This window comes from Microtus oregoni, unplaced genomic scaffold, assembly GCF_018167655.1.
Source record: "Microtus oregoni isolate MIOR12 unplaced genomic scaffold, Mior012 000006F_ref0000085, whole genome shotgun sequence".
NCBI lineage: Eukaryota > Metazoa > Chordata > Mammalia > Rodentia > Cricetidae > Microtus > Microtus oregoni.
In genome coordinates, this window is record NW_024543065.1 from 26548111 (window position 1) to 26564102 (window position 15992).

At 43.4% G+C, this 15992-nt stretch overlaps 1 protein-coding gene across 1 annotated transcript; it reads right to left on the minus strand.

Moving 5' to 3' along the window:
* Nucleotides 1-898: 898 nt before the first annotated feature.
* Nucleotides 899-15420, minus strand: Amd1 (adenosylmethionine decarboxylase 1). The gene is made up of 8 exons (XM_041654024.1): nucleotides 14981-15420; nucleotides 6527-6613; nucleotides 5590-5716; nucleotides 4788-4890; nucleotides 3385-3427; nucleotides 2467-2704; nucleotides 2227-2382; nucleotides 899-1596 (listed from the first exon to the last, which is right to left on the minus strand). Exons 1-8 carry the CDS (start codon nucleotides 15088-15090, stop codon nucleotides 1456-1458), a joined length of 1005 nt encoding a protein of 334 aa, XP_041509958.1. The 5' UTR covers nucleotides 15091-15420; the 3' UTR covers nucleotides 899-1455.
* Nucleotides 15421-15992: the final 572 nt, after the last annotated feature.

Below are 15992 nucleotides of genomic sequence, written 5' to 3' on the forward strand. Positions count from 1 at the left end.
AGAAAACAGTACAAGGGCAACAAATAGGAAATTTTAGTCCATTCTGCTCTTCTCCCAGCAGTTTATATACCACAATATCTGCAATTGCCACTGACATGCCAGCTCTTGAAAGCCTGTGTTTCTAGCCCCAGCCCCACTGACTATCTGTGTGTGCATATACGTTTACTATCTGGACAGTCCTCACTCTGGGCAGCCTTTCATTTGGTCATGTGAACAGCATGGTAAAGGAAGACCACACAGGAAAAGGTTAAGTCAGAACAGCTCACATGCATTACACACAAAAATACAACTTCTAAGTCACAGATAGAAATGCCACAGATTCTGTTTTGAATCAAATTTTCCTTTTAGTAGAAACTGATGGCAACAGGTTAAAAGTTGACAGTGCGTACTGAGGTCAGAATGTCTAGGATTGACTATATGCTTGACTTAGCGGACTTACTTCCTCCTGCCACTACTTAACAAGTTAGTGAAGGCATGGCAGGCACTCCATGAGAGCTAATTCAAGTACACTTCATAGCCTACTGTTTCCATCGAGTCTTTAATGAGTTCTCCCTGCTAACCCACCCCTGGAGAGAAAATGCTTTTCATTTGATACATTCAGTTTTGTCATTTGTCTTCCACAGTTCAACTCAATAAGAAGACATTATGTCTTAACAAAAAAAAAAAGGTCAGAGACCATCTCCGAAATCCCCCCACTTGAGGGGGGGATATTTTAAGTCCAGTGTAATAGTGTATTGCTTTAATTGGGGGGTGGGGTGGGCTTGAATTGAGAGAAGAGGGAAAGATTTTGGTGACAGAAGAAATCAATCACAGGATTATAAATGCAGGAAGAACAACTATTAAAACAGTAGAACACAAAACAGTCACTGGAATCAGCATTTTCTTACAAGGACTCAACTTGTGGAAGAAAAACTTTAATTGCCATTGCATAAAACACCTGTATGAAGTAAAAATTGGTTTTGAATAACATTAGTAGAGAATATGCTCTAGAAAGTGGAGGTAATTGGATGTAAAAACTCTGGCAGGAATTTAATAGAACAGTCGCAGATGTTCAGTTGAGGCCAGCATCTAATGAGGACGAAAGCCTTGTCTGTGGGGGATTTTGGATGATGCCTGCAGAAATATTACACTGTGCATAAACCAAATTGAATCATTTTCACAAGTGTTGTAGAGATTCATACAGTCAAAGTTCTTTTCTACATGCACTTCAATTCCACAGCAAGAGTGGCGTAGAACACCTAAACACAGAAGAGAGCATTCATGCAAGATATCTAACTCCTTGATAGAATAATGCATACACTTCAAAATGATTACACTATCATTACATCTAGGGCTTTCTGCAACTATAAGGTGGTGGTCATGGAGAGCACAGCCCCCAGGATCAAAATCTAGAAAGCAGCCACCACCTCCTGTGTGTCTTCTCTTTTTGCGTTTTTTCTTCTTCATTTTTCTTAATCAACTCTGCTGTTGTTGCTGCTTCTTAGCAAAACTGGTAAAAACAAAATTGTAATCATTGAACATAGCACTCTGGCAATCAAGACGTTTAAAACCTTCAATCTTCTGGGGTGAAGAAAGCACTGTGCGACATTTAGAACTCTGGGGAAAGATGGAAACAAGCATGAGTACTTCCAATCTCCAGATTATTTTCAGACAACAGTGATGCTGTGAATAGATGACTACCTCACTCTTAACTGCAGCAGCAATAAAAAGATTTATTTTCTTAGTGCATTTATTTGTGTATGTAGATGTCATGTGGTGAGACAGGGTTGTATGATTCCTTGCCATCTCTGTGTTTTGTGAGCCAGCTGATGTGGGTGCTGAGATCTGAACTCGGGTCCTCTACTAAGGGTGCTCTTAACTGCAGTCTCTCTCCAGTCCCAAACTAAGGCATCTTTTTTCTTGTGGGCTGAAAAGCAGGCTGTCTTATGGTTTCTGACCAGGCTGTCAACAGGGAGCAATGATAGAAAGGAGCTTGCTAACTGGGTGCCATATAAAACAAGGATTGCTGAAAAATCTAATGAAGTATGTAAGGTTTCTCTGCTCCAAGTAACCCCAGTGAATGGCACCCAGCTGTCACCCTGTTATACATTCGTGGCAATCCCATTACCCCATTCACCTTGAGGTCTTATCACTCCTAGCTGCCAGATTATAGTTGGGCTGGGAAGTATTTGCCTAGCATGTGCAAGATATGGTCATAAGAGAAAAAGAAAACAGAAGTCAAATTACCTGATTAACAAACAAGGTGGTCACAAATTTTCCTGGCTTGAAGACTTCCACAACCTTCCTGATCAGGTCATCATAGGAGGTCTGACTTAAGTTTGTTTCAAAGCTAACATAAGAGAATTCTGGTTCTGGAGTGATGTGAATAGTCCAATATGTTCCCTTAGAGAAAAGTTTTATTGTTATTAGTAATACAAAGGGAAAATACAAATATTAAGACAATTACGGAAGATTCTAATTACTTACATCTGATTTCATTCCATTCATCGAGTAGCCACAAGGATTGAACAGTGTGGCATCAATGACAGAACCTGGTATCAGGTCACGAATTCCACTCTCACGAGTGACATCCTTTGCAGTAACACCATCTTTCATGTAGAACTGGTCCATAACTGCTGGGTCAAGCTCACTCATCAGAATTTCCAGGGTTTGATCTGGCTGACTGATTACTCGGCTCTCTGGGAAATCCAAAGTATACAAGTACCTAGACAGAAGCAGAACATAATCCACAGACAGTTCAGAATAAGCCTTACATTGGTTCTTTCAAGAAGCCCATGTCCAGCCATGCAGTGGTGGTGAACACCTTTAATACCAGCACCTGGGAGGCAGAGGCAGGTGGATCTCCAAGTTCGGGGCCAGCCTGGTCTACAGAGTGGGTTCCTGGTCAGCTAGGGCTACAGAGAAAACCCTGTCTCATAAAACAAAACAAGCCCATGTCTCCCTCTCATAACGGCCACACTTTAAACCTCACAGCAGTTTGTGGATGCCTGTTAAGATCAAGTCAGTCAACATTCCAGCCTGGAGTGGAAGGGGGGAGGGGTGTCACAAGGCCCCAACCTCAATAGAAAAGCCAGTGACAACTGATGGCTTTTGAGGGAAGAGTCAGCTTTCTTTAAGGGTTCTAAGTGGCTGACCAAACTCCAGTGGATAGCTGCTCAAACACCCAGGAATCCAAACACTCACTCTACCACAGAACCACACCCCCATCCTTTTCCCTTTTTGTCTCACTATATGGCCTTTGCTGGTCTTGTTCCTCTTCCCTCAGCTTCCAGAGCAGCTGGGATTAGGAAGCATAGGCTACCAAGGTCTAGCTTAAAAAAACACTACTTCCATTTCCTCAAAACCCACACATATGGGCAACAAAACCAAATCAAAATTACATACCAACAGTCAGAATTCATACGTCCCATACAATATGCTGCTCCATCTGTAAGGAAAGAAGATATTTGGTTCATTATTAGCCATTTAATAAACAGTATTATTTGGCACCTATTAAAAACATCAGTGAAGAGAAATTAAAGTGGGTGAATTCTTAGAATGCTGTTTTAAAGGTCTGCTGTATGAGCTGCTGGCACCACATGGCATCACCGCCATGCCGACACCAGGAACCAAATCCGGGTCCTTGGCAAGAGCAGCAACTGCTCACACCACCCAGTTCTTCCCCTTTGCTCTTAAACACCCTTTTTTTTTGGGGGGGGGGGGGAGGCTACCACTGATACTCTTGAAATGTAAATGGTTGCAACAACTACCAGAAAACTTTACCTTCTTCCTAAACTCCCACAGAGCAGAGAATTGGCTACTTTCCTAGTTTTCTAATCAAGATAAGCCGTTTTACTTACATATCCTTCCCAAACTGTTTCAAAATTTCCCTTAGCACAGTAAACCAACTTGGAAATGACACCAAGTAAATACCCACCACTCTCTGGCAGCACGTAGTGTCTGAGGTCATAAATTACTGGCAAATGTCTGAAGTCTTTTTATTTCTTGAAGTGTTGAAGATCAAATTCAGGGCCTCATACATGCTAAGTATGCGTTCACCACTACTTGTGAGCTACACATACCTTACCCTTATATTTTCACCTTTAAAGCCATTCCTGTAAGTGATTTTGCAAAGTTATTAAGACGTCTTAGGTTTAGCGCCATCTACCTCATTTTTTGGGATACTGGCCCAAAAGTCTGCAGAATAGGCTAGGCTGTGAGCCACAGAACCTACCAGTCTCTGCATCTACAGTACCAGCACTACAAACTCATTCCACCACACCTGGTTGGGCCTGTTCTTATTTTAAATGTAGATCAAATTTGGGTCCTTGTATAGCCAGCAACTTACAATTGTACTCTCTCCCCAGCTGCTGTCTTTGAAACAAGTTCTCATTATATAGCCCAGACTAGCCTTGAATGTTGAGGCTCAAGGGCTCCTTCAGTCTAGTTAGTAACCAGGGAACAGGTACAAGCCCCCTTGTCTTGCTTCCCATGACATTCTGTCCACCTTAACAGCACTGACATTATTTTTACAAGTGCACAATACAACTTGTAAACCCACAACCAAAATTTGTCTGAGATCTTTAACACCCAGGTAAAGAAAAACAAAGCATAGAGAATATAGTGCTAACCCCCCCACCCGTCCTGTAGGAAATAATTCAAACAATCCCATGAGTTCTAGTCCAGCCCCAGACCTCAAAGATCGTGAGACCCTGCTTCAGAGATCACAACAAAACACCCATGCATCTTTAAATAGTTGCATCCCCAACTTTAAAAGACAAGAATTACTACATTCTATTTTTACTTACTTGGGAAAATTGCATTAAGAAACTCGATTTCTTCCTGGAAATTCCGGTGTGGGTACCCTTGGTGAGAAGGCTTCATGAAATTCTTACGAGAATAAAAGAAGCTCTTAAAAGAAAGAAGAGAGATCTTTAAGATTTTTCCCCTAAATCAATTTTCTACATATAGAAAAGACAAGAAAATAAAAATGTTACAAATATTCCAACTGTGAAGCACAAATTAGCGACCAGAATGACATTAAAATGCATACTTTCACTACTGCAATGGACTTTTTAAGCTGGAATTGAAAACAGATCTCACGATTTTCTTACATGGAAAGTGTTTTAATACTCAACACTAAGTGCCTATGTTTTAGATTTCTTACAAGGATAGTTGAGTAATTATTCCTAACTATACTAGTGGTGCAGGTATGCTGGTTCACAGCTTCAATCTTTGCACCAAGGACACTAAAGCAAGAGTGTAAGTTTGAGACCAGCCAGGGCTCCAAAACCAGACCTCCCTCACTTCCACTCCCCCAAATAGGCTAAGTGCAGTAATGTGCACCTACTAATGAACTCCAGAAGAAAGGCAAGAGAACTGAGTTTGAGACAAGCTTAGGGTATGCCCCAAAACACCATTAGCAGGGCAGTTAGTATAGTTTAGTGACAGAACATTGGATTAGCACCATGTGAAGCCTAGGGTTCAGTCCCAACCACAGGTGCAAAGAAACCAATTCTGACATCAATAACATTCCTTTCTTTGAGGTAAGATACTGAAATCTAACCAAAACAAAAACCATTATCAGTTTTAAACATGTCCAGCACTTACTTGAATTGAGTCAAACCCACTGTAATCCCTAGCAAGCTTCAACAGGGGAACCAGTGCTTTCAGTAAGAGGGTGGTACCACATGTCTTCAAAATGAAACGTCTCTTGGAGACAAACATGCTACTCTCACTGCAACAGAAAGGCAAGCGATCATTACCCCAGCATGTATTACTGAGAATACAATTAGTGTAATGCACATCAATATTTGTAATTTTTACATCACCATTGGATATACTTTATATGTATTCATCACCAAAACCTAATAATCGACAACAAAATTAGAACTAGAAAATTAGCTCTATATCCGTTTATAGTTCATATATATAACCTACATTCAGTCATTCCTCATTCTACACATACACATGTTAATTCTGAACATGTGGAGTACATGCATTTACCCTGAGATTGTGTGATTTTATTTTCCTTTAGAGTGAATAGAATTCAGTTTTATTTCCCATTCACTCTTTTTTTTTTACTTATTTATTATGTATACAACATTCTGCCTCAGTGTATGCCCGCGCACCAGATCTCATTACAGATGGTTGTGAGCCACCATGTGGTTGCTGGGAATTGAACTCAGGACCTTTGGAAGAGCAGGCAATGCTCTTAACCACTGAGCCATCTCTCCAGCCCCCAGACTTAAGTTTTAAAAAAAGATATTATGTATATTTATTGCAAGGCCCAAGGTTTACAGTATAAACTATTCAAAGCATTTATTGGTTAAACCAACCTTGGACCTAATTTTCCTTCATCCAACAGATGTGGGTACCATGATGACAGCTAGGTTAAGGCAAGGCTTTAAAAAAAAAAAAACAGATCTAGAAACAAAAAAATTATATTTCACACCAGATTCTTAAAATGGAAAACAGATTCCAGTAGAAGAGTGGTATTTCACAAAGACTATGATCAGGACAGCAACTCAACACTTACAACACTTACCTGAGTACATAAGCTTCCTGCTTGTCAGTCTTTGTCACACTTATGATTGAGCATTGCACATCCTTCAAAAGGACATCCCACTCAGATCTGTTAATGTAATGAAACTCACAATTAACAACAGTACTATTTCTACCAAATTTTACTCTTTAAGACCTTAGTCCTCCATTGTTAGAGATGGAACCTGGTCCATAAGAGGTAAGTACTCTACCACTGAGTTGTATTTCTAGGCTCTTAGGAATTTTAAACAGAAAATGTGACATAGTAACTAAAACCATTTAATCTATATTTGAGATAGCCTGGAATTCATGTACACAGGCTGGCCTCCAAGAGATCTGCCATACCTCTGATTACTAAGCAAGCACTGTTATTATGACCATTTCACTTTTTCTTCTTCTAACTTAAAAGCCAAAGGGGCTCACCTTATCTGGGAACTGGAGCTACAGATAGCTACAGATGGTTCTGTTGTCTAAACTGGGAACCCAATCTATGTCCTCTGGGAGGGCAGTCACTGCTCTTTATCATGGGGTCCTCTCTCCAGCTCTCCATTACTATTAGAAGCAAAGAGTGTGTATTTCTTTTTTTAAAAACCATGCTCTTTTTCTTTTGAGACAGGGTTTCTTTGTGTAGCCCGGGCTAGCTTTGGACTTGGGAGATCCACCTGTCTCTGCCTCCCAAGTGCTGGGATTAAAGGCGTGTGCTACCATCACCCAGCTTTTTTTTTTCAGTATCTTAACAGTTACTTCAATACTTACATTCTAGACCTTATACTTCCTTGCTGGGATTAGAGCTGTTCTCTGCACAGGGTACAAACATCCTTGGCCTTTACCTACTCCCACCCCCAAGCTATGCCAACCAAAACATCCCCAAATATTGCCAAATGTCTCCTGGTAACAATTGTCCCCAAATAAGAAACACTGACCTAAGTCAATGAGAAAGTATCCTTTAAAAACAAAAATTATATACAAGAATATCTGATTTACGTATTTGTTTTTACTAAGCTTTGATAATTTAATCATTTCCAACCACTAAACTAGTATGTGATCCTAATAGGTTGGTTTTGTTGGCTACCAATTTGAATCCCATGCTTAAAATCCGCAATATCAAGACTTACAAACAGACCAATATGGTGAAAGTTAATACAGGCTAGTAATCTTGGTGCAGAATTAGGAATAAGGCACATATCTTCAACGATTATTACTGATTACACTAGACTTTCTAAACAGATAAATACCTAACTCAGAAATGCCTTAGCTAACTATAAAGTCCTACTCTCTTCATATCATGTGGACAGCAATAAAACCTTCCCTCTTTAAAAAACAAAGAAACAAACAAATAAACCTGTCAGCACACCTTCCTGTAAAGCTAGCAGGTAATTATTCCAAGGCAGACAACATGTTCTTAAACGACTCAGTTCTGCCCTCATCAGCAAAAATTACCATCGATGTTAATTAATAGACTGTCAGAGGTTCCAACAAGGCATTATTTACAAAAAGTGTATCTTTCCACATTTCTTTTTTTTGGGCCTTTGGCCGTAAATGTATATGCACCTTCATAAATCATTTGGTTGCTAAGCCAACTGACTTAAGAGTTTTAGGTCAGTGCTTCCCTTTATCCCATGATAGAAGAAAAACTACTGACTACTCTGAACATCACCATTGGTTGAAGAAGCATGACTGGCTGCTACTAAGATGGAGGAAACAAACACTATATAGTTATCTCTTACTAAATAGAACTTAACTGTCTAGTTAAAAGCTGTGTGCTGCTCGGCACCTGTGAATATGCTTTTAACCTAGCAATGGAGAGGCTAAGGCAGCTCCAGGCCAGCCTGAACTGCACAGTTGTCTGGAAACAAAAAATAATCATATAAACTAATCACAAGATGATATTAAGCATCTCTGTAGTACTTATCAGGCTAAATTCCAATCCCAGCCCTCCTCAAAGTGAAAGTGAGCAGCAATTACGGAACCGTATAGATCCCCTTCCCACACACAGGAAAGTTAGCTCTAGAAGAATACTCCCAGCATAACTTATACTAGCCTAAAAAAGGAAACCATATCAAAAGAGCACATTAACATTAAACAGCCACAAATACTCTATCAAAGTCAAGACCACACAGTTAAAAAGGCAGAAGGGAAGCTGGAGAGATGGCTCAGTGGTTAACAGTAGGTTACTGCCTACTCTTATAGAGGACCTGGGTTTGATTCTCAACACTCACATGGAGCCCTGTATTTCTGACTCTACCACATCATTATTCTTTATCATTTTTATACTGCAGTAGGTATACATAAGCTACAGACTTTTTTTTTTTTTGGTTTTTCAAGACAGGGTTTCTCTGTGGCTTTGGAGCCTGTCCTGGAACTAGCTCTTGTAGACCAGGCTGGTCTCGAACTCACAGAGATCCGCCTGCCTCTGCCTCCTGAGTGCTAGGATTAAAGGCGTGCGCCACCATCGCCCGGCTGCTACAGACTATTTTTAAAAGACTTATTATTACTGTGTGTTTTGCCTGTATGTATGGCTGTGTACAACATACATTCCTGGTGCCCACACAGGGACTATGAAATCAGATTCACAAGATAAAAATACTTGAAACTCAGTTGGGTAGTGGTGGCGTGTGCCTTTAATCCCAGCCCTAGGGAGGGAGGCAGGAGGAACTCTGTGAGTTCAAGGCCAGCCTGGTCTATAAAGTTGAGTTCCAGGACAGCCAGAGCTATTGCTGTTAACACAGAGAAACCCTGTCTCAAAAACAACAAAAAAACTAAAACACACACACAAAACAAAAATACCTGAACTATAGTGAATAAACAAAAATGTACACAAGGAGACAGAACAATGCCAGTAGGCAGACAGAATGAAATCAGATCCAAGAGAAGAGCTACATCCAGTCACCTGAAAGGTTCGTAGAAATGATGGTACAGGGATTCTATTGCCAGAGACTATCTGAACAAGGTGGCCTGAGATTTTAATCTATAAATCCAAGTGATTATATATCACTTCCTAAGTAAAATGCCTGGTTTCAAAGTTCAGTTTACCTAGTCACTGCTTAAAATTCAACAAAAGGCTGGAGAGATGGCTCAGCGGTTAAGAGCACTGCCTTCCAAAGGTCCTGAGTTCAATTCCCAGCAACCACATGGTGGCTCACAACCATCTGTAATGGGGTCTGGTGCCCTCTTCTGGCCTGCAGGCATACACACAGACAGAATATTGTATACATAATAAATAAATATTTAAAATAAAATAAAATTCAACAAAAGCTACCAAGTTAGTAGTGAGCACAGAGTTTGACTAAGGTCTCTTTCTGAGAATCTTATACTCAGGCCATCACTAACCCTAACCAAGGTAGTCCTTGTGTCAAGTTACAAAACACATAGTACTGTAGCTGCTCACAACAACCTCCAAAAGCAACCACTGTGCAGAGGCAGGGAGATTTCCACAGTTCAAAGGCCAGCCTAGTCAACACAGTGAGCTCTAGGACTATTTAGAAAGACCCTGCCACCAAAATAAATAAATTATTTATTTATTTGGGGGGGATTCAGGGCTACTACCCACATTAGGTGGCTCACACGTATGTACTCAGGTTCCAGGGAATCTGATGACCTCTTCTGCCCTCCAGCACCAAATCCAAGTGCGTGCACAGCCCCAAACAACTAATAACTAAAGCTTATTCATGTGCTCCCTTCACGTGAAGTACTCTAAAGGGGCATTTTGTCTTAGCACTAAAGCTTGGAAAGATGGATTCATTTTGCTTCAAGGGTCTCTTCTATTCCCTCAAACCATCCATACACAAAAATCACTTTCAAGTGGGTTTTGTATCTAAATATGAAATGTAAAACCATCATGGGAAAACATCTTCCAGACTGAGATTAGCAAAGATATTTAAAATAGGGTATTACAAGAGCTACCATGGAAAATTATTACCAATAAACTAAATGTATGCACACGCATGCAGTAGCCAGATGACAATTTAGAAGTGTCTGTCTCCCTTCAGACAGGGCTCATGAATCAGCCCACCTCTTACGGGACCCTGCCTCCAAAGCATGAAGCATGATTAATAAAAGCTCAGAGAGAGAAATTGGGGTTCAACCTTAAGATCTAAAAAGCAAGCCAGGCCAACCTGGTCTACAAGAGCTAGTTCCAGGAGAGACTCCAAAGCTACAGAGAAACCCTGTCTTGAAAAACTACATGGGAAAAAAATCTTAAAAGCAAGTCAGCCAGCCACTGGCTCTTACCTTGACCTCAGTATGAAATGGCAATCCTGCATTCATGAATCTCAGAATGAGACTGTTTCTGAGAGCTGTCTCCTCCCGCATTATAATCCTCTGTAATTCTGGAATTAAATATGTGTACCTCTACTGCCTGGTTCCTATGGCAAGCTAGTGCATCTACTGGGATTAAAGGTGTGTTATTGCTGCCTTGTGTATAAGGCTGGCCAGTGTGGCTGCATTACTTTTCTGATCGTCCGGCAAGTTTTATTTATTAAAATACAAGTGAAATGCCACTATTCAAGTACAAACTTAAACAAACAACCCCCCCAAAAAACCAGAATCAAAACAAAACAAAAAAATGGGTTCTGCACTGCAGAGAGATCAAGTTCAAACCCTAGTACTTGGCCAACTCCCGAGTATCTGCCCAGCTCTAAACCCTAAAGTCCCAGTCTCCTGATAGGATTACAGGTGAGCAGCACTTCCTCAGGCAGTGGAGCAAACCTGAAATCCCAGCAACAATCCTGGCAATATACAGGCAAGACACCACCTCAAAAATGAAACAAAATGAAAGAAAAATATGTGAATCCAAATTTACTTCTTAAAAGAGCATTCCAAGGATACAAGACGGATTGGGAGGGGGGATCACTTTGCAGATCAGGCAAACTGCAAGCTCATAAAGATCCAGGGCCTCTGTACCTGAGCACCAAGATTAAGGCACACGTCACCACATTCATCAAATTTTATCATTATTGTCTATGTGTATCTGACATGCATGCCACGATGTACTTGTGTATGTCAAAGGACAACTCTGGGAGGTGTCTCTCCAACTTTTATTGTGAGCTTCTGGGATGAAACTCAGTTTCCAGGTTTGCTCAGCAAGTCTTTATCCACTAGAGTTCTTGCTAGACTGAAATCTTACAAACACTAGAAGATGTTCAAGTCCACCATTCAGCAACACGTGTGTGTGTGTGTGTGTGTGTGTGTGTGTGTCTATGAGGCCCTGGCTACCCTGGATCTTGCTCTTGTAGAGAGAACTTCAATGCCTACCTCTGCTTCCAGGATGCTAAGATTAAAAGCATGTGCCACAACATCCAGCATTGCATTCTTGAAAGCTGCCCCCCAGGCAATATATTCCTCCATCTGTTAGGCCTTCAGTCTACCACTGACCGGTCTTGCCAGATGAGTTTGCACTTCTGTTTTACGGAAATGAAATCTAACAGCGTGCACTTTAGTCTGGCTTCTTTTCTCAGCATATCTGTTTTCAACAGCATTCATGTGGGGTTTTTTTTTTTTGGCATATATGGTTCATTTATTGTTGGGTAGCATTCTGTTGTATGGCTTTACAGCTATCCATTCGCTCTTTATTTTATTAAAGGTATGTACCAATTCCTAACTACCCTTCTTCCCTTTTGGGGGTTATCACAAAACTGCTATTAAAATTCTTAAGTCCCTTTACGGAAGTAGATTTCCTGCTTTTGCTAGCAAACACAAATTGACCAATTGGATCCTTCTTTTTTTAAATTTTCAAGACAGGGTTTCTCAGTAGCTTTTTTTGGTTCCGGTCTTGGAACTAGCTCTTGTAGACCAGGCTGGCCTTGAACTCACAGAGATCCGCCTGCCTCTGCCTGGGATTAAAGGCGTGCGCCACCACAGCCCGGCTGGATCCTTCTTAAAACTATATACAGCCTGGTTATGTTAAGGTGGTCCTCTGCTTCTTGCAAGTGTGAAAAAAAATTCTTATTTCTAAACGCATGGTGTAGTATCTATCTTTTACTATTTTAAATTTATTTTTAATTCTTTCTATATGATTCAAAGAACTGCTTCTTTATTTTAACTGGTCTGTTGATCTTTTAACTTCAGCTTCTATTCTGTTCACATTTCGATAGCCATTGAAGATTGAAGGCAGTACTTTCAGCAATGACATGTAAGGACATTCTGATTATCAAATACTACTCACCACAACATAGTTTAATGAGTTCCAAGACTAGCTTGCTCTACAAAAGTTGAGTTCCGGGCCAGCCAAGGATATATGGGGAAACTCCTAAACATAAAACCCTGAAAGTTTATTTTGTTCAAGAGTGGGCTCAAAGTCTGGATAAAAATAACTCAGTGGTGGTGCATGCCTTTAATCCCAGCACCCTGAGGCAGGTAGATCTCTTGAGTTTGAGGCCAGCCTACAGGACAAGTCCCAGGACAGCCAGGGCAACACTGAGAACCCCAGTCTCAAAAAAGAAACAAAACCTTCCACAAAATACCAAATTGTTATTTGACACCTTCAACACATAACACATAGCATTTTATATCACTAATACTGTTTTCTTCCACCCCCCCCTGCAGTCTAAAAAAAAAAAACAGAATCAAAAACTGTTAACACCTTGATTGCTGTAAATATCAGCTTACTTAATCCTATTACCCCATGGTGTTTGCATTTCAGAAACGTTGCAGGGCTCCTCCAAAAGACTTAAGGCACTGACTAGGTAGGTTTATCTAACATCTACTGTTTTCAGACACCTTTAAACCCTCATAGTAAATAACCAATGCGTGACTTCTTTATTTTGATCGGTCACTGAAAAATAGTGAACTTCTTTCAGTTCTTTCGAACAGGTTTCAGCTACTACTTGCATAAAGCTAGCCGCAGAAAAGTGCTTAAGACTATGTGTTAAATGTTTATGAAGCATGTAAAAATCACACTGAAACAGTAAAAATTTCAGTTGTTTGGTTACACACAAAGTTAAGTGTGGTTTTCGAACATCCTCAACCCAAGACACACATACACACACAGTTTATTTGCCTACATGTGCCTGTGCTCCACGTGTGCAATGCCCACAGAAGCCAGAAGAGGGATGTCAGAACCCCCGGAACCAGAGTTACAGATGGTTGCAGGCAGCTATGTGGATGCTGGGAATTGAATCCGGGTCCGTCCTCTGGAAGAGCATCCAAGTGCTCTTATCTGCTGAGCCATTTCTAGAGCCCATTAGACTATGAGGTTGGTGAAAACAACATCTTCCCTTTATTAAAGGTGTGACAGATTTCAGGCATACAAATGTTTTTGTAGTTTCCTAGAGAATCCCGTCATTTGGTTAGTACCAAGATTTTCTAGGAGACGCCCATCACAATCACCAGTTTTCCATCTGTGAGAGCAACAAGCTTCTCCGTGATTATTATGAGATTAACGGTGAGGTGTTAACAACTGAAAACGGCACACATGGCAAACGAGACATGAAAACTAAAACCATAAACGCTGCAGCTCCATTTCCCCCTACAAAGGAAACCTCCGCAGCAACTAGTAGGAACTGCGTTTCCCAGTGTGCCTTAAAGTCTCGGCAGCACGTGGCCGCCGGGATTCTCTTCTCGCTTTTTTGTCAGGAGACGGTTGCAACGCGCAGCCAACATTCCTAAAACGCCCATTGGTCCACACCCTGGAGCCAGGCTCCCGGAGGGCCCAGGAGCTCATTGGTCCGCCTCTCAATGAACCGGACCACGCCGGTTCCTCCGTCACCCTAGTGGCAGTGGCGCCCCGAGGAACATTGCGAAGCCCACGTCGCGGCCCCCAAAGCCGGCAGCTGGAGCCACCGCCGGGTCCATACGTTGTCACCATCAGTCGCACTTCTACGCGCGATTCCATTCTCCACAGGGAGACCACCAACCGCTCTGCGCGCGACAGCCTGTGGTCGCGTGTGACCGCCCGGGTGAGAGCGGGGCCCCAGGTCCCTTGGCTCCCGCTGAAGGCATTAAATAGGTCCCGGGGCTGGTCGGCCTCCACCCCGCGGTGGCGAACAAACCCCTCCGTCGCCGCGCTCGCCCGGACCTCCCCTCAGTAACAGGTTACACAACCCAAGGTCAGGAGACGCGGGGGCAAAGCCCCGGACAGTCCCGGGGCGCTTTGCTGCAGGGCACGTCGGGGCGGCGGCGGGCCCAGCACTGCGACACGGCCGCTCCCGCCCAATCCCGCCGCCCGAGCGCCACGCGCGGCCGCCTAGCCCGCGGCGGGAGGCCTGCTCGCAGCCCCGCGGCCCAGGCCCGCCCAGCTCTCGCCCGCGCCGGCACGCCGAGCCGAACCACACCTGCCGGGGGACCGCACGCCCCCAGCCCCGGCCTCGTTACCTGAGCACGCGGCCGCGCCGGCCTCCTCCCCTCCCCCAGGCGGCCCCGCAACGGCGGCGGCGGGAGAAGCCAGTTCCCGCCCGCCGACCTGGCCCCACCTGAGGCCGAGCCTCGAACCTCGCCGCACCCCCAGGTCCCCCGCACCCACCTTGGGATGGTGCGAAGATCCCCAGATCCCTGGCTGGCGTCGGACTGCTGCCTGGAGAACCAGACCTCCAGCAGTTTCTCGGTTCCTTCGAAAAAATGTGCAGCTTCCATCACCGTGAGACTAGCGAACAACCAACAACCACAGAAAATCAACTAAATTAAATCTCTTCTCCCGCCGCTCCCGCCGCCGCTGCGGATTGTTCCAGCTGTGTTACTAAAGTTCAGGTTCCTTTTTTTTTTTGCTATAATTTTATATTAACTTTTTTTAAAAAAAGGACTAATAAAATTTTCCCGGCTATTTTTGTGAGCGAAAGTTGAACGTGAGTCTGTTGGAAATAGAGGCAGATACAGTTCAGTCTCTTGTAGTCCGCTGCTTTCCCGTTAGAGAGAGTTGAGCGAGCGCTAGCTAATGTCGCCGGCCATACTGTGTAAGCGAGGGCGCTGCGTGAGCGCAGACCTTATATAAGGCCTCCTCCCCGGCAGGCCAGGAAGTGACGCAATAGCCCCGCCCTCGGGGCCTCATAGGGGCAGCAGCGTGTCAGTCAAGCGTCGCCGAGCGCCGGCTGGCTGGCAGCGGGCCTACGGGGAGTGCAGGCGACTACCAGCTTGGTTGCAGATGGAGCGGCCGCTGTTCCTTGAGCGGGAGACTGCACTGTTGTCCGGCTGGGGACTGGGAAGCTGGGGTTGCTTGTGGAGCTGCTGGGGGAGAGCGGGAGCTAGACAAGGTTGTCCCCCGCTGCAGACAGCTGGTTAGCAGAGAAAAACGAGGGAGCCTTGAGGGGCGTCTGCGGGGCTCGGCGGGGGCGGTGACCACTGCTCGGTCGGCGTGGTGGCTTTGATCCTAAGAATTCACCGCTTCAACCCAGGGTTTTGGGGTTTTGTTGGTTTGATATATTTTTTTAAAAAAACCATTCTTTCATGTGCTTCCTCGAGACGAATGCTGCCAAGGCTATAAAACTCAACGTTGTCAGTGACGTACGCGTTGCCCGGGGTCGGACTGGAATGCGTTTTAA